Genomic DNA, 18077 nt, shown 5'->3' on the forward strand with positions numbered 1-18077 from the left:
ATTGCCCCTCCCCTCAATGCCCAGGGATCTGTCTGCCCTGCATGCTTCATACCAGGGTCCCCCACTTCCCCCCACCAGGGTTGCTGTGTGCTGCATTCCCCCTCATTGCATCGCAGGGTACCCCACTATCTCCTGCATGCCAGAGGCTGAGTGAACTCCTGCTTTGCTGCCACACCCATTATTTGTCTGGATGATAAATCATTCAAGGCGCCAATGTGTTTATCTCCACTGGGAGGCTGGGCAGGGCAGGTGTTTAAGCTGGACGGCATCGGCTGTTTGCTCTGGCCCAGGTGCTTGATGCTGTGCTAAACCCAGGCGCGGCAGAATTCGATGTTTCATTTTAAAATTTTTAAATTTCGATAGGGGGAAAAAAACGGTTTTTATTTTTTAACCTGTTCGTCCCGATTTTGATTAAGTTCCTGCAGAGTGTCAGTGGCCAGGACAAGTCCCCTCCCCCCCCAACATGGGGGAGGCCGCCCTGCTTGTGAGTTGCCCCGCACCTCGCAGGCCTGGCTGGGGCAGGGGGTGGCACTCTGTACCTCAGAGCAGCACCCTGGAACCCTCATATTCACTCCTGTCATATATTTATGTCCTATGTCATACAAAGCATGTCATGTACGACAGTAATTCTCAACCAGGGGCTCTTCCAGGGGTGGATACATCAACTCACCTGGATATTTGCCTAGTTTGACAACAGGCTGCATAAAAAGCTCTGGCCAAGTCAGTACAAACTAACATTTCAGACAGATCATGACTTGTTCATACTGCTCTATATGCTACACTGAAAGGGCAGTACAATATTTATCTCCCAGTTGCTTGAGTTTATAATTCTGTGGTCAAAATGAGACCGGCAGCAGTTTTTCAGTACTAGTGGCTGTGACATGTCTGTATTTTTAATGTCTGAGCTTGTAAGCAAGTCATTTTTCAGTGAGGCGAAACTTGGGGGTAGGCCAGACAGATCCGCCTCCTGAAAGCGGGGGACAGTCGTCTGGAAAGGCTGAGATGCTGTAGGAGACGAGCAATCCTGTAAGCAACTGGCTTTGCCTAGCCCGCCTCCCGGGGAAGGAATAGCAGAGGCACATAAATATCTCCTCACTGGTCATTTGGGAGAGGCAGCCCAGGATGGAATGGCTAATTCAACATCTGTGCACCAGGACTCAGGTTCTGAGAGGGACCCGACCACCCAGAGGGGAGCAGTCACACAGCTGACTTCTTGGGGACAGAGAGCGGGGTGACAGAGGGTACCCCAATCCAGGTCCCACTTTTTCAGGACGCTGGTCCTGATAGGCGTTTGGAAAATAACCGTGTCGCTTTAAATCAATATGCAGCTCCAACGCCTGTGATAGCAGAGGAGTTGAGACCAGGAAGTTTCCAGGCGATGGTTGGTTGTGAGAAGGCTGGTAAGATACAGAAAGCAGCTGTGGGAAAGTGCTGGGAAAAGGGGCATCTGATTAAAAGGTAGACACACGTTTAGCCCAGAGAACATGGGGGGAGGGGCAAAAGCCATGGGTCCCCCACTTTTAAAAGAGGGATGGCTATGCCCTTCCACTTGTTATTGGCCCTAAGGATGAGTGACGGGGGGAATGGGTGGGGCCTTGGGGGAGAAGGGGCGGCGTGGGGGCGGGGGCTGAGCAAAAAGGGGTGGTGCAGAGGGTGGGGCCATGGTTTGGGCACCAGTGTCCCCCCCCTCCACTGTTAAGAAGCTTCCACCATCCCTGAGTTTTCCTCACATTTTCCCAGCAGCGACGTACTTGCAGTCGATTGCTGAAAATGTTGTACAGTGTCAAGTCTGGGCCTGGTCCCTGGAGAGCCCCACCTGGAAAGGCCTCCCCATTGGCTGACGACCACTTTGTGAGCTCTGTTCGTTCACCGGCTCTTCATCCATTTCACATGTGCTCTATCTGGAGCGCTCATGTGTGTGCCCAAAAAGTCACGTGGCACTAACTCAAATGCCTTATCAACGTTCGAGGCTATTGCATCCATACAGCTACTTTTACCAATCAAGCTGGTAATCTTATCAAAGAACAAAATCAAGGTTGTTTGAGAAGACCTAGTGTCCATAAAACCATGCTGACTAACATTAACCCTGTCCTTTCATTCTTTATCAGTTGAATCCCATATTAGCTTTACTATTTATTTATTTTTTGGCCCAGGCTAACCAGTTGTCCCAGGACACATCTTCAGCTACCCAGTGCACAGCTCTGTCTGTCCTGTTTTCGTTGTCTCTTCCATGGTTTCCTGCTGACTGCAATGCTCCAGTGCAGCACTAGGGGGCGCTGAGCTGCAGGGTGGGGGGCTCAATAGGGAGCACTGTCCCCTCACAATCAACACTGACCCCAATTTCCTAGAAAAGCACTAGGGGGCGCTGTGCTGCAGGGAGCCCTACTATAAATATCACCAAGAAGCAGATTCCAGTTTGAAAGTGCCATGGGCATTTATTTAGGTGCAGGGAGGAGAAGGTGCATAAGGTGGGGTCCATCCAGCGTGATCACCTTCCTTGCTAGGTTGGTGTCACCGTGCCTCTGTGGCTCACAACCGAGAATACCAAATTCAGGACAAGCTGCAGGGAAAAAGGACAGATACACACCCAAAACTGGTGGTTATTCTCCCATAAGATATACCAAACCAGCAACAAAAGTAAACTTCTGTCTCACCACACTGGTTACCAAGAAGTTACGAAATGCAGCCTCCTTAGGTATTCCAGTCCTGGATTCAACACCCAAACACTAGACTTAACGATGAGTGGTTATTGAACACCAATGTCATCAAACAAAAGGGTTCTTCTGATCCCAAAGGACCAGCCACATATCCAGGTTAATATATAACTCAGATCTTACCCAATACTCACACGGTTGCCAATCCTTTAGTATCTAAAATCTAAGGGTTTATTTATAAAAAGAAAGAAAGGTGAGAGTTAAAATTGGATAAAGGAATCAAATACATACAATAATTGCAAATTTCTTAGATCAGGCTTGTAGCAGTGATGGAATAAACTGCTGGCTTGTTAAATCTCCGGCTGCTTCCAAATCATTGGAAGGTCCTCAGTCCTTTGGTTAGAATGCTCCCATTAGTATAAGTCCATAGTCCAGAGGTTTCAGCAGGAAAGAGGCAAAATGGAGATGTTTCCAGGGCCGTTTATAGCTTATCTCAAGTGAGGGGAAACCCATTGTTCTCATCATGGAAAATTACAGGGAACAAGATGGTCTTTGGAGTCACATGGGCAAGTCACATGTCCATGCATGATTTCGCTTGGTCATAATAGAGGCGATCCACCATACTCTCGTTAGAATGTTCACAGGAAAGTCCATTAAGTGTAGATGGGCATCTCCCATGGTCCATTGTGAGGTAAGTGTTCCTTGATCAGCCATTTGAATAGTCCCTTCCAGATGTGCAGGCTAAGTGCCTTGTGGGTGTTACCACAGGAGCAAACATTTGAAATCCAGATACATAGTTAATATTCATAACTTCAGATACAAAAATGATACATGCATACAAATAGCATAATCATATTCAGCAAATTATACCCTTTCTATAGAAACCTTACTTGACATACTTTGTACAAGACTTGTTGTTATTAGATAACAGTGGTAGCAACAATGACCTACATGGTCATATTTTAATCATAGAACGTTGGAGTTGGGCGGTTAATCTGAACCACCTTCTTGTGCTGGTCATACCACACCAGCAAGAGCTGGTCAGCGTTTCCTGATCTGAACTCCCACCAGGTCCCATCTGCCTGGATGATGAGCCTGGCATTCTTCAAAATCCAATCATCCTGGTGGGTTTTCTGGGAGCTGGCCACCAACTCCAAGGTTTGGCAAAAACAGGCACCCAAGCCCTCCGTCATCAGCCCGTTCTTCTCCACCTCCTTCTTCTTCAGCAGGAGGTCTAGGAGGGATATGTCTTCTCTGCAATGCACATAGAATTCCATGCTGAGGCTGAAGCTTTGTTCACAATCGGCGTGGGAATTCTCGGACTGCCCGGTTGGGAGCCACGAAGCACTGAAACAAACCCATCAATATGAAGAAAGAAGTGGACTAACCATAAATAAAGGCAGGGGGAGGATTGGGCTGGGTTTGCGTTTTGTGCTCTGGAATCTCAACGAGGAATGTAAAATTTCTGGAAATTTGAGGGCATGGGGGAAAAAAAGGTTTGGGGTTTTTTTTCAGGGAAAAAAAATAAAAAAATTTGGGAAAATTGAAATATCTGCAGAAGTTACTTGCTTGTCCAGACTAAACTTGATTTACTTTTTTACGGATGAGAAATGTCTTACGTCTAATTTTAGCTCCTAAAAAGTACTTTTTGATGTGTTTATCAATAGGTCTAGATTCTTCCATTTTGATTTCAATAATAATGACAAATCTCTCTAGTGTGAGGGATGGAATTGCAGCTGCACACTAAAGTAGGTATAATTTTCTCCTGTTGGCAAAGAGGAGACTCTAAGATATAAAATGTGGTCAACCAAAAGGAAGGTTGTATCCTTCGTGTTCAGAAATAGTATGTAAATCAGTGGTTTTCAAACCTTTTGTACAGAAGCTCACCGACTTACACAAGCATTCAGGGCCGGAGCAACCATTTAGGCGACCGCCTCGCTAGGATTTGGGGGGCACCATTTTCTTTGGCAGTGACTGCGGCGGCTGGATATTCGTCCGCCCTGGTCGCCGCTGGCATTTAGGTGGAGGGAGTTGGGGCAGGGGAGCGCGGGAAGGGCAGCCTGCAGCAAGTAAGGGGGTGGGGCGGCATGCAGGGGAACTCCCCGCCCCAGCTCACCCCTGCCCCGCCTCCTCCCCGAGCACGCCATTGCTGCTTCACTTCTCCCGCCTCCCAGGCTTGCGGCGCCTAAGCTGATTGGCGCCGCAAGCCTGGGAGGTGGGAGAAGTGAAGCAGTGATGGCGTGCTAGGGGTGCTCGTGCGCGGAGCAGGGGTGAGCTGGGGCGGAGGTGCCTCAGGATGGATGGGGGGCGCTGCCACGGAGGGGGGCGTGCCTCAGGGCAGGGGCTTGGGGACGGGGAGGGCGCAAGGTGGAAGTTTCGCCTAGGGCGCGAAACACCCTTGCACCGGCCCTGCAAGCATTTCCATTCCAGAACGCCTCGCGGAACTTGAATTTTGCATAAGTCGGAACCCCCTGTATCTCTATCCTGTGTGTGGCAGGAGAGGAAGAGCAAAGCTGGCCCACCCCCCTACCCAAGCAGGAACACCCCAGCTGCCCGTACCCCTGCCTCTTGGGGAAGTTGGGGGCTGGTTCTCTCTCCCAGTCCCACTCCAACTGGGTGCAGGGCCGGGGGGGGCAGAAGGCTGCTGGGAATGGCCCTGGGGCTGGAGCGGGGAGGGTCCTTCAGTGGGGGAAGAGAGAAAGAAGGGGGCACAGGGAGCAGGATCCAGACCAGGGGAGGAGGTGGGAGAGGGGAAATCCCCACATCTGGGGGAGACGGAGGAAAGGTGTTTTTCTTAGTGGGAGGAGAGGACAGGAGAGAAGCAGGATGGTGGGGGGTACGAACCCCCAGACCTACCAGTTCTGACGTTGCTCCTGGTCCCTGCTGTGCAGCCTAGCGAGAAGAAGCTGGTTTTCCCCTCTGCTTAGCTTTCTGTTTCCTTTCCTCCCTGTGACGCGCCGCCCAAATGGGAAAGGGAGGGGCAGAGATTCAGCCAGACTTTCTAAGCATGACAAAGCAATTAGCCAGGGCATGGGCGGCAAGTTATATACCCACGTGGTGCCTGGGCACCAGCAATATTCAGAGCCCAGGGGCCCAGCTCCACCAGTGTTTGGGGCCAGGTCTCCTCCCTGGCCATTCCCAGTGGTGGGGCTGAGTGTGCTGCTGGGGGGGCTGGGAAAGGGGGGCTCCTCCCCCAGAACTCGCTGCTGCTGGCAGGGAAAGGGCTGGGGAGAGTCCTCCTCTCTGGCCCCTGTCCCAGAGCAGCCTGCCTGCACCCCAAACTCATCCCCAGCCCTGCCCCACCCCAGAGCCCCCAGCCAGAGCTTTCACCCCCCCCCGCACCCTCTGCCCTAGCCCTGAGCCCCTCCAACTCCCCAAACGCCTTATCCCCAGTCCCAGCCAGAGCCCTCATCCCCCCTGCACCCCAACCCGCTGCCCTAGCCCTGAGCCCCCTCCAGCACCGCAAACCCCTCATCTCCAGCCCCAGCCAGAGCCCTCACACCCGCCTGCACCCCAACCCTCTGCCCTAGCCCTGAGCCCCTCCAACTCCCCAAACGCCTCATCCCCGTCCCAGACAGAGCCCTCACACCCCCCTGCACCCCAACCCTCTGCCCTAGCCCTGAGCCCCTCCAACTCCCCAAACGCCTCATCCCCGTCCCAGACAGAGCCCTCACACACCCCTGCACCCCAACCCTCTGCCCTAGCTGAGCCCCTCCAACTCCCCAAACCCCTCATCTCCAGCCCCAGCCAGAGCCCTCACACCCCCCTGCACCCCAACCCTCTGCCCTAGCCCTGAGCCTCTCCAACACCCCAAACCCCTCCTCCCGGTCCCAGCCAGAGCCCTCACCCCCCACACGCCTACTCTCGCCCAGAGCCCCTCCCACACTCCAAACCCCTCATCCCCAGCCCCACCCCACAGACCTCAACCCACCCCACCCCTCTGCCATAGCCCTGAACCCCCTCCCACACCCCAAACCTCTCATTCTCAGCCCCACCCCTGCACCCCCTCCCTCCGCCAAACTCCCTCCCAGAGCCTGCACCCTGCACCCCAGACCTCCTCCCAGAGCCTTGGGCAGGTGGGGGGTGGAGTTTTGGGGGCACAGAGTTTGGGCAGGGGTGGGTTCTGGGCACCACCAAAATTTCTACAAACCTGCTGCCCATGAGCCAGGGTGAGCCAGATCCCCTTAGGAGCCTAATGTCCTCTTCTAAAGGGACTCCTGGGTTCTCTCCCCAGCTGTGGGAGGGGAGGGAAGAGGAGGGGGTCTAGTGTTTAGAAGTGGGGGAGGGCTGGGAGCCAGGACTCCTGGGTTCTACCCCCAGAGCTGGGAAGTGAGTGGGGTCTAGTGGTTAGAGCAGAGGGGAGCCAGGACCCCTGGGTTCTCTCCCCAGCTCTGGGAAGGGTATGGGCTCTAGCGGTTAGAGTGGAGGGAAGCCAGGATTCCTGGGTTCTATTCCTATGACTGGGAATCTGTTTGGCGGGATGTATTGGGCATGGGGGGGAGGTGAGTGTGCCTCAGCGGCTGGGTTGACACTGGGTTTGTGGGGTGTGTGGCCCCAGTTGTTAATGGGGTCGCTGCATCTCCCCACGGCTGGTGCTAGAGGGGGCTGGTGGTTTTGGCACTTGAGGATCTGAGCACGATGAGTTGGGACTTTTGCTCTTCTCATCCATAGATCTCAAAGTGTTGTACAAAGGGAGAAATGCAGACCTAGCGTTGCCGAGATTTGTCTCGGATCAAACAGCGAGTCCCATGACGCCCATTGTCACCTCTTCCTGTGCTAGTTACTGGACCGTGCTTCCTACCAAAGACAGGATGAGAACCCAGGAGTCCTTATCCCCCCTGCCCCAACCACTAGACCCTACTCTCCTCCCAAAGCTGGGAACAGAATCCAGGAGTCCTGACTCCCAGCTTGTCCTCCCTACTCCAACCACTAGTCCTCGCCTTGAACAGGGAATAAAACCCAAGTGTCCTAATTCTCAGTTTCCCCCTGCTCTAATCCACAAACTCCCACTTCCCTCCCAGAGGTGGGGATAGAACCCAGCTGTCCTGACTCCCAGGCCACACTCCCCTACTCAGAGCTGGGAGTAGAACCAAGACCCCTCCAAAGCTCTCGCTCCCTTTTATCACACTCCCTTCTAGAACTGGGACGAGACCCCAACAGGGGCTAGGATCACCGCACGTCCGTATTTTCCCGGACGTGTCCGGCTTTTGGGTTTTTAAATCGCCGTCCGGGAGGAATTTGTAAATATCTAAAAACGGCCAGGATTTTGCCACATGGGTTGAGACACGCTTTGTCCTGATATTGGGGGCCGCTCACCTCGCCGCGTGCATCAAAGTCCCAGGGCTGGCGGGGCTTCCTGAGGCAGCTCCCGGCGCTCGCCCGCTGGCAGGAGCCTGCAGTGTGGGCGGCCCCTAGGCACAGAGGCGGAGGGGTTCTCTGTGTGCTCCCACCCCACCGCCCGCCCCTCCTGGCCAGGCTGCGGCCCGGCCCCCCCGCCAGGGGCTCCTGCAGGCTGCAGCAGATGCATGTGGGTGCTGGCCCCCATGCGCCCACCGGGAGCCTGCTCCAGGAGGGGCAGTGGTGGCTCACACGCCTGGGAGCCGCAGAACCCGAGTGCAGTGAGGGGAGAGCTGGGGGAGGGGGCGTGCCTGCCTGGGCTGCAGCCCGGCACCCCCCTGGGGGCTCCTGCAGCGGATGCATGTGGGCGGCAGCCTTCATGAGCCCCCCGGCTCCCCACTTGCCGCGCTTGGCCTCTGCGGCTCCTGGGTGTGTGAGCCACCGTTGCTGCCACTGCCCCTCCGGAGCAGGTTCAGGGCCCCATGCCCCAGTGGTGGTGGCAGCTCACATGACTGGGAGCTGCAGAACCTGAGCGTGGTGAGGGGGGAGCCAGGGGGCACATGGGGGTCTCTGCCCACATGCATCCGCTGCAGCCTGCAGGCGCCCCCGGGGGGCCACTGGGCCGCAGCCTGGGCAGGAGGGGCAGGGGGTGCAGCTGCTCCCCTCTAGTGGTGCCGCCACCTTTGCAGGGCTGCTGCTCCCCTGCGCTGCACCGGCTCCTCCATGGCTGGGGCTCGCTGCCGCCGCACGCAGGAGCCTCTGGCTCTCCGGTGCCTCCAGAAGGCGGCTCCTCCCTGCCCAGCCAGGGCATCACTTTTTGGCACCCCCAACCACCTGGCACCCTGGGCGACCGCCTAGTGGTTGCACCGGCCCTGGCCCCAGGTAAGCACCGCTGGGACTCTGCACCTCGCCCCCTGGCAGGGTCGGGTCAGGTCAGGTCAGGTGGGGTGGGGGCTCTCTGCGCGCTGCCGGCGTCTGCAAGCCCCGCTCCGCGGCCCCGGCAGCTCCCATTGGTGCTTTTCCCGGCCAATGGGAGCCACGGAGCTCACGCTTGTGGTGGGGGCAGCACATGGAGACCCCTGGGCTGCCCCAGGTCCTAGGAGCCAGAGGGAGCTGCGACACGAGGGGTGAGTAGGTGAGCGGGGCGGTGAGCCAGCAGCGGGTACAGGGGTGACTAGGCAGGTGGGGGCGGGATGGTGAAGAGGTGAGCAGCGAGGGAGCCAGCAGCGGGCAGGAGGGTGAGGAGGCCATATCACTTTTTCTTATATATACTCAATATAGCCGACACGTAGCGCCCAGCATGGCTAACAGTATAATACATCAATACAACGCGAGTTGGTAGATTGGTGCAAATATCCACCCCGTGGAGTGTCCTCTTTTTTGAATGTTCAAATATGGTCACCCTAACGGGGCGGCAGAAACTTCCCAAAAGTGTGTGTGTGGGGGGGCGCTCTGGCACCTGAACCAGGGTCCTGTCCCCGTCCCTGCCCCCTAAGGCCCAGCCTGTGACACCCCTTCTCCCTGAGGTCCCATCCTCACATCACCCCTTCCCTTGAGGGCCCATGCCCATGCTCCCCCTTCTCCCTGACTGCCCCCAGCCTCGCCCCGCCCCTTCCCCCCAAACCCCACTCCCTGCACACTCTACTTCGCCCCTCCCCTGGCCGGTAAAAGGTGGGAGGGCCATGACCCCCTGACCCGCCCTGTCCCGGTGCCCCTGGAACCCAGGTGTCCTGCTGGAGCATACTGCCCCCTAGTGGTACACACCCCACATGCGGACACTCACATCCCACGCCGCTGAGCCAGGGAGCTGAGTTAAGGAAGTTCTTCCAACTTGGCTGCATACAGTGGTGGTCTGATTCGGGCGACCAGCTAGCAAGTGTGAAAAATCAGGACACTTCCACGGGGTACAGGTGCATATATAAGACAAAGCCCCAAATAGCAGGACATCTGGTTACCCTAGATCCGATTGTGTTACAGTTTATTCATGACACCCATACAGCAGCTGCTACTTATTAAAAGAAAACATTAGAACCCCCCCATAATCAAACCTCAATAGACAGATTTCCACCCTCCCCGGATACACCCATTGTTTTAAAACCTGTACAACTAGAGCCACCCCACCCCTCAGCAGAAATCCAGCCCTTCAGAGTGGATGGAGAAAGCACAGACCAGCGGAGAGACAGACAGACGGGGATCCAGTGTAGACAGGATTACAGGCGGTGGGGAGTCTATGACCTCAGTTCTAACTGCTGGGGTTCTGGGCACATGATGGAATATCGTAGGACCAGCCTGTGCTGGATGCTAGATGAACCCACAGCCTCTGCCCCAAGGAGCTCACAGTCTAAACAGACAAAGGGAGAGAGGGGAAACTGAGGCATAAGGCAAGGTACGTGTCTTGCCCAGGTCTCCTGATTTACAGGCCAGTCCCTGACCTGCTGGGCCACACTGTTCTCTAATAGGCAACAATGCAAATGCCCAGAGAAAGCGGAGTTCAGTGATCCAATTGCTAGTGGGACCGGATAGGGCAGCGTTAACCCCTTCTCTGCCAGCAGGTGGCCTCATCGGCAGGGGGCAAATCACAGCGGTCTCCGGGTCTCCAATCCCAGCTGAGGCTTTTATCCCCTCCCCGGGGGCAGATTAGTGGGGGTGAATGGGACACAGACAGTCTCTGTCATCCCCACCCAGGACAGGTGACCAGCTGCGCTAAGTGACAGGACCCAGCCTGGATTCAGGACCCACTAAGGGGCGTCATCTCCCCCGGCCTCCTTCTCAGTCCCGCTCAGGGTCATCCCCTAAGGATTAAGGGGTTACTCCTCCCGGGATGGCCTCCCAGCTCTTCCCACGCTGCAGCCGGCCCCTGAGGGATTTCCTGCCTCTCAGCTGTGCACTGAGTTAACAGTTCTCAGGCACCTGGTCCCCAAGAACCAACCTGGCGGTGTCCCTGTGTAATCCACTCGGTGAGTGTTCATTCCCAGTCCCCCTCTGTGCCGATCCACAAAGCATGAGTTGTGACAGAGCCAGACTCAATGCTTTAACTCAAGCTGTAGCAGCTACTCACGTTTTTAACTCTGGCTGTCCCTGGTTCAATCCCAGCATTTCGACCAGCTCCCGCCTCCCACCTCCTCCCGCCTTTCCTCCTGACTGCATCAGGAACCACTTAAGGGATCAGGGTCTTGCTTTCTTCCCCTCAGTTCAGCCTCTTTTCTCCTAGACTCGACTACCAACATTGGCGCCGGTGAAAATCCTGGATCCTGCTTTGAAACATGCCCTGACACAGCAGCTCTAAGAATCGGTCAGCTAATGGGGAACGGTATAAAATGTGGTGTTCCGGCTAACAGGGACTGGTGTAAACGCGACACTCCGGCTAATGGGGAATAGTATAAATGGGACACTCCGGCTAAAGGGGAATGAAATAAATGTGACACTCCGGCTAATGGTATAAATGTGACATTCTGGCTAATGGGGAGTGGCATAAATTTGACGCTCCGGCTAATAGGGGACGATGTAAATGTGGCACCCAGCCCTGATTGCTCCTGGGACTTCGAGGCCTTTGCCTGTGAACCCTTGCAGGAAACCATCCCGACATGCGCCCTTATCCTGCAGCAGTGAGTTCCCCAGGTCCGTTCCGCCTCCCAATTCCAGGGGTTCTCCGTTTCAACCTTTGCAGCCTGGCCTCCTCTCCTCCGGAGTGCCTGAGTGCTGGGTGCTGCCTGCTGAGAAGCGGCACCTCTGCCTTTCCCTGCCTTCCGTCCAGTGCCTCCTCTGAAACCACCGCTGGGTCGCGGATTGTTCTGTGCGACAAGTTTCTCTCTCGAGCCTTTATTTCATCCACGGACGAGCAGGAGGCGGCCCTGATGCCTGCCCGGTGGAGGGGAGAGAGAGACGGGGAGAGGGCCTGCACGAGGGTTGACGTCAGGGGCAGGGCCGCCCAGAGGTGGGGGCAAGTGGGGCAATGTGCCCCAGTCCCCGGGTCCTGCAGGGGCCCCCACAAGAATATAGTATTCTGTTGTATTGCAACTTACCTCCCCTGTCTTCCTCCCTCCCCCTGCTGCTTCCCATCCAACTTGGATGAGAGGAGGAGATCCCGCTTCATGGCGTGCCGGCCACCGGGGATCACTGATCAGTGGCTAGGGGCAGCCGAACACGCGTGATGGAGGAGTGTTATCCCCGGTTAGCACGTGGATTGGATTTCTTAGCCCTGAAAGGCTTCCCTGACGCCTAATATGGATCAAACTCAAAGGGGTTCCTCTCCCAGGTGGACTCCTTGTTATCTCGTCCCTGGCAGACACCTTGCACCTTTGGCAGGAGGGTTCCTGGGGCTGGTTTCCCTGTTGTCTCGTTAGGGTCCCTTCCTGGTGGTCACGTTCCCCTTTACTCAACTCCTTGGGAGGAGGGTTTCTCTCTGGGGTGGTTCCTCTGATGCCGGTAGAGATGGGAGCTACGGCCGAAGCATTTCCCACAGTCGGCGCACTGGAAAGGCTTTTCACCGGTGTGGATGCGCCGGTGCCGCTCCCAGTGGGAACTCCAGGCAAATCCCTTCCCGCAGTCGGCACAGCGGAAGGGTTTCCCCCCAGCGGCGTGGAGCCGCCGGTGCCTGGCCAGCGCCGGTGCCCGGCTGAAGCTTCTCCCACAGTCCCCGCACTGGTAGGGTTTCTCGGCTGCGTGGGAAGGCTGGTGCTGGTCGAGGTCCGTGACGCAGCTGAAACTTTTCCCGCAGTCGCCGCAGCGGTGGGATGTGTCCTCTTTGCCGGCCCGGTGCTTGCCCAGCGCCGAGCTGTCCCCGAAGCTCTTCCGCTGGCCTGCGTGCACCCGCTTGTGTTTCACCAGGTGGGCGCTCTGGCTGAAGGCCTCCCCGCACTCGCCGCAGGTGTGGGGCCGCTCGCCGGTGTGGATGTGCCGGTGCCGCTCCAGGTGCGAGCTCCAGGTGAAGGCTTTCCCGCAGTCTCCGCACCGGAAGGGTCTGTCGCCCCGGCGATGCTTGGCCAGCGCTGCGCTCTGTGGGCACCGGTGGGGCTGACCCGCCGTGTGGAGGAGGCGCCGGTGTCTGTCCAGCTGGGAGCTTCGAGGGAAGTTTTTCCCGCAGTCGGGGCAGGGATGGGAGGAGTTCTCCCCCGTGGGGCTTGTCTGGGCGGACCTCTCCCCACCGTCAGGTTGCCTCTCCATGTGGGTTTTCTGGTGCCTCATCAGCGCCGTGCTCCGAGCAAAACTTTTCTCGCAGTCGCCACACCGATGGGGTCTCTCTGCTGCCGGGCGTTTCGCAGTCAGGCGCCGTGTCTCCCCGCCGGCGTGGCACCCCCGGTGTTTGGCCAGCGCTGAGCTGTCCCCAAAGCTCTTCCCGCAGTCCGGGCACCCGTAGGGCCTCTCGCCCGTGTGCACCCGCTTGTGTTTCACCAGGTGGGCGCTCTGGCTGAAAGCCTCCCCGCACTCGCCGCAGGTGTGGGGCCGCTCGCCGGTGTGGACGCGCCGGTGCCGCTCCAGGTGGGAGCTCCAGGCAAAGCCTTTCCCGCAGTCCCCGCACCGGAAGGGTTTGTCGCCCCGGTGGCTCCGGCGGTGCCGGGCGAGAGCGGCGCGGCGGGGGAAGCTCTCCCCGCACTCGGGGCAGCGGTGGGGCTGCCGGGGGGCGGCGTGGGCCCGCTGGTGCTTGTGGAAGAAGGCGCTACTGTTGAAGGCCTTGCCGCAGTCCGGGCACTCCAGGGGCTTCCCGCCGGCGTGGGCCCGCTGGTGCCGGTAGAGGTGGGAGCTGCGCCCGAAACATTTCCCGCAGTCGGTGCACTGGAAGGGCCGCTCACCGGTGTGCAGCCGCCGGTGCCGGGCGTAGTGCGAGCCCCAGTCGAAGCCCTTCCCGCAGTCGGCGCACTGGAAGGGCTTGATCCCGGTGTGGAGGCGCAGGTGGGTGGCCAGGTGGGAGCTCACCCGGAAGCGCTCCCCGCACTCGGAGCAGCGGTAACGCTTCCCGCCGGGGGCCTGGGGCCGGCGCCGCGGGCCGGGCTCCTGCCCGGCGTGGGACTGCTGGTGCGTCAGGAGGGCGGAGCTCTCGATGAAGCTCTCCCCACACTCCGGACACGGGTAGGAGCCCTGCCCCGCGTGGGATCTCTGCTGGGTCAGGAGGGCGGAGCTCTCCGGGCACAGAGAGGGCTCCTCTCCCGCAGGAAGTTGCCTGCTACCGTCCACGCTGAGCCTGGCTTCGGGGCTCTCCCCCAATCGGCCTCTCCGCGGGGCCGCCCCATCCCGGACTTTCTTGAAGCCTCCGTTGCATGGAGCTTCTCTGCCCCGTCTCTTCCCCGGCGGCTTTCCCTGCTGGCCTCCGGACCTGCCAGCTTTGCTCCCTTTGGGACTGCGGCCCACCTTCCCCCGGCTGCTTCCCGATGATGCCGTCTCGGGGCCTTCTGGCCGTGGAGCCTCCCCCTCGGTCTCGCCTGCGGTCCCTGGGGTAAGGAGAGAATCTGGACGTAAGCCACGCCGTGCGCCGGGGGCAAGCGGGACGCTGGGGTGAACCAAACCCACAGGGGGCCCTGGGTGGACGTCTGTGGCCTGGGCTAGGCAGGAGGCCAGATGACAGGGTCAGGATGGTCCCTTCTGGCCTTACACCGAGACAACGTCTGGGGGAGGCTGGACAAAATCAGGAGCTGAACCCCCCTCTGCCCTGCCCACCGAGCCCTTCCCCAGGGAGGAGAGAAGAGGGGACCCCTCGTGCTTCCCTCTCCTGCCTCAGCCACCAGAGGGCAGGCAGAGGGAGGGGGATGCCAGGCAGGAGCAGCCCCGTCCTCCAGGACTGGAGGGTCACACGCTTTGCTGCTCCTGTCGGCCGGGCTCCCTGCACGCCCAAGGGTGCTCCTGGCCTCTCCCAACCTCCATCGCAGGGACTCCCCACCCCCTGTCCTCACTCCTCCCTTCCCCCCATACTCCCTGTTCCCACTGTGCCAAGGGCTCTGTGTGCACCCCCAATCTCGCTATGCCCCCTTTCCTAGGGGCTGTGAATGCCCCTCTTCTTTCTGTCTGGGAGAGACGTCATTCTGGGGGCCGGGGGAGGATGGGCAGAGAGGAGACCAGGCAGTAGTTATGCTAGAAAGCGCCCAGGGGACCATCAACCAGCGGCTTGATCTACACACAACTGCAGAGGTGCTGGAATCCGTGGCTGGGCTGCACAGCTGGCAGGGGCTCCGTGTGCGTGCGCCCCCTCCCCCACCCGTGTTCCCCCCATTTCCGGTTGTCTGATTTTCCCCAAAGTCGATCAGGTTCTGACCACTCGTGCCGAGAACACGCCCCAAAACTATGGAACTGAGCGGCCGTGGCGTCCCAAAGTTGTTGCAAACGCCGTCGTGTTGAGTGGAAGGGCTCCCCAGAAAGCTTGGCCATCAAGGCAAGGGGCTGAGCCGGAACTGAGAGAGCTCCTGGGGGGCTTCCTCAGAAACGCCAGCTCCCAACTTTGCTCCCAGATGGTTTCTGAGCCGGTCGAACGGGTTTCCTCACCTGGGTTGGCGCCTCTCGGGAGGTCCTGTTCCCCAGAGCCCTGGAGATCCGGGGGGACCCACGGCTCTTCCCCGTGCTCCAGCCGGGAGATCACGTCCGGTTTAGGGATGGGATATTCTGTGCACGGGTAGGGGACAGAAGCGGGGAGAGATTAGGGTTTGTCAAGCCATTCGCCCGGCAGTCCCACCCCACCCCCGGCCTGTCTCTCCTGCCTTCTCACCTGGCATGGTGTGTGAGCGTGTCTCCCCCTATTGGCTGGCCCCGGTACTACTACTGGGTCGATCCCTCGGGATTTCCTGAGGCAAGCTGAGTTCCTTAGACGCGTGAGCAGGGCACGTACCGGCAGCTCCCTGTGGCCCCGCCCCCCTGCTCCAGCTCACTTCCGCCTCCTCCGCGAGTGCCCCGCCGCATCCTGCTTCTCCCCCCTCCCTCCCAGCGCTTGCGCTGCGAAACAGCTGTTTCCCAGGAGCACAGAGGTCCATGAGAAGCAAAGAGTAACTTAGAGCAGCCTGGGAGCTGCTCTTACTCATGCTGACCAGCAGATAGGGCCTTACTGAGGGACATCAGGGTCTCATAGCTCTCCTGCATGACATCTCTGTACAGGGCCCTCTGCCGAGGATCTAGGAAGAGCCACTTCTCCATCGGGAACACACGGCCGGCTCCTTTAAAGCACCTGAAAGAACAAGAGAGCCCCGCTCAGCACCTGCTGCTCCTGGGGCGATCCCAGCCTCCCCCCAAACCCCATACGCCGTTCACAGGAACGCTGATTGCAGGCCTCTTATGTTCCAGGTTAGACGCCCCCTCCTGAATGGAACTGGGTGCTTTGGGGAGCAGCTCCCCTGTCCCACGGATGGGGAAATTTCCCGCCTCCCCCAGCTTTTGTCTCTTCCAAACAATACGGCCTCAGATGAGCCGAGTCCCAGAAAGTTTGTCCCCAAAAGAGGGGGAGGAGCGGGCGGAGCAGGGTGACTGGGGAGCAGAACGGGCTTGAGTCCATGTCACACCCCGATCTCCCCCTGCCCTCTCTCTGCGGGCAGATGGACTGGACTGGGCTGGGCTGGGAAAACACTGGGTCGGGCTTTATCCCAGCGCAGACCCGGCCCCTCCCAGCAGCACTAAACCCACCCAGTGACAGAGTCTCGGAACCAAACGCTAGCAAAGGACAGAGTCAAAGGGGCTGCGTTGGGGGACACCCCCCCCACACACACACTGTCCCCCAGGACTCAGGCGAGACAGGACCTGGCTTTTCCTCCCCCGGCTCCTCACCTGGGGGGGTCCCAGGAAAGTCAGCTCTGCCCAGGGATGGATTTGGCCAAGGCTGGAAGCCGGGAATCTCCTTCCCCACTTACTGCTCCTGCTGCCCCTCCCACTCCCCCCCCCCCTTCTGTCTCCTTCCCCCTCTGCCTGGGAGACTGTCCTGCCTCCTGTTCCCGGGGGCGATCGCTCTCCAAGCGCTGGATCAGCTGCTGGGGGGCGGGGGGGTGGGGGGGCAGCAGCTCTGGGACTCGCAGACCCCCGCCCCCCCGGGAGCAGAGCTGGGGCGAGCAGAGGCCCTGGGTGCAGAGTCACTTTCCTGCCCGGCCCCGGCCCCCCACCCCTCACCTGCAGGCTCCGGTTCGGGGCTGGTGCGGGCAGAGCCCGGGGCCGGCTGCAGCCGCCGCAGACGGTCCCCACCCGGGCTGGGCACAGCGGGGGCCTGGCTCTGCGCTACGGAAGCAGCCGCCGCTAACCTGGGAAGTTCAGCCCCCTGATCTGCTGATCACAGGAAACGCACGGTCCGGGGGAGGGGGAGAGCGCTGCCGCCTCCCCTCCCTGAGCCAGCCCCAGAGCCCTCTAGCGGGGACAGCGCCGGGCACCCCCTTCCCCAGCTCCCACAGGGGCTGGACTCGGGGCTGCTGCCGCGGTTCCCAGCCTCTGCAGGGTTTGCAGTTTGGTTCAATGGCTCTCAGCGCCCCCTGTGCAGATTGTTCCTGCTCCGCTGTAGGACTGAAAGTCTCTGTCCAGGGAAAATGGGGCCCAGCTGGGGCCAACCCTGGGCCCAGCAACCCCATGTGGAGGAGAGACCCCCCCCCGGCACCCCGTGCTCTGTCACAAGTTACTACCCTGCCTCCAGCTGCTTGACCCCCCGGCCAGTCAATTTCCGCCCCCTGGCCACCCTCCAGTTTGCCCCCTTTTAGCCCGGTCCGAAGAATCTGATGCCAAGTAAGGGCAGGGTGAGGGCAGCGGCTTCAGCAGATGTTACCGATCATGCGCAGTTCGTGCGAGCGTGCTCAGTACACACCCTAAGTAGCAAATGATGGCAGATAGCAATTTGGGACCCTAAATCCCTGAGTAGCTAATTCTCCTTTCGACCGAGCGCCGGCCAGGCTGGGGCGTGGGTCGGTTTAACGACGACGCTCAGGGGAGTGGATTTTTCACACCCCTGAGTTGTATCGACCAATTTCCTAGCGTAGACCAGCCCTATGTCTACCCGCCACATTAACCCCGGGCTCTGACCCAGGGTTGAGTCCAAACCCCCTTTTCTGTCCACACACAAATCAGTCTGACTCGGCTTAGCAAGCACTCTGGGCTCAGGTCCTAGGACCTCACGGTGGGGGTGGGTGAGAGCCCCAGTAC

The 18077-nt window shown here is 59.0% G+C and overlaps 1 protein-coding gene across 1 annotated transcript; it reads right to left on the reverse strand.

Moving 5' to 3' along the window:
- Positions 1–9796: 9796 nt before the first annotated feature.
- LOC120382860 (zinc finger protein 135-like) lies at positions 9797–17171 on the reverse strand. Its single transcript, XM_039500288.1, has 4 exons — positions 17064–17171; positions 16016–16134; positions 15462–15578; positions 9797–14416 (listed from the first exon to the last, which is right to left on the reverse strand). The coding sequence occupies exons 2-4, from the start codon at positions 16101–16103 to the stop codon at positions 12363–12365; spliced, it is 2259 nt and encodes a 752-aa protein (XP_039356222.1). The 5' UTR covers positions 16104–16134; positions 17064–17171; the 3' UTR covers positions 9797–12362.
- Between the last annotated feature and the right edge of the window lie 906 nt (positions 17172–18077).

The sequence above is a fragment of the Mauremys reevesii genome, linkage group 15 (assembly GCF_016161935.1).
Source record: "Mauremys reevesii isolate NIE-2019 linkage group 15, ASM1616193v1, whole genome shotgun sequence".
Lineage (NCBI taxonomy): Eukaryota > Metazoa > Chordata > Testudines > Geoemydidae > Mauremys > Mauremys reevesii.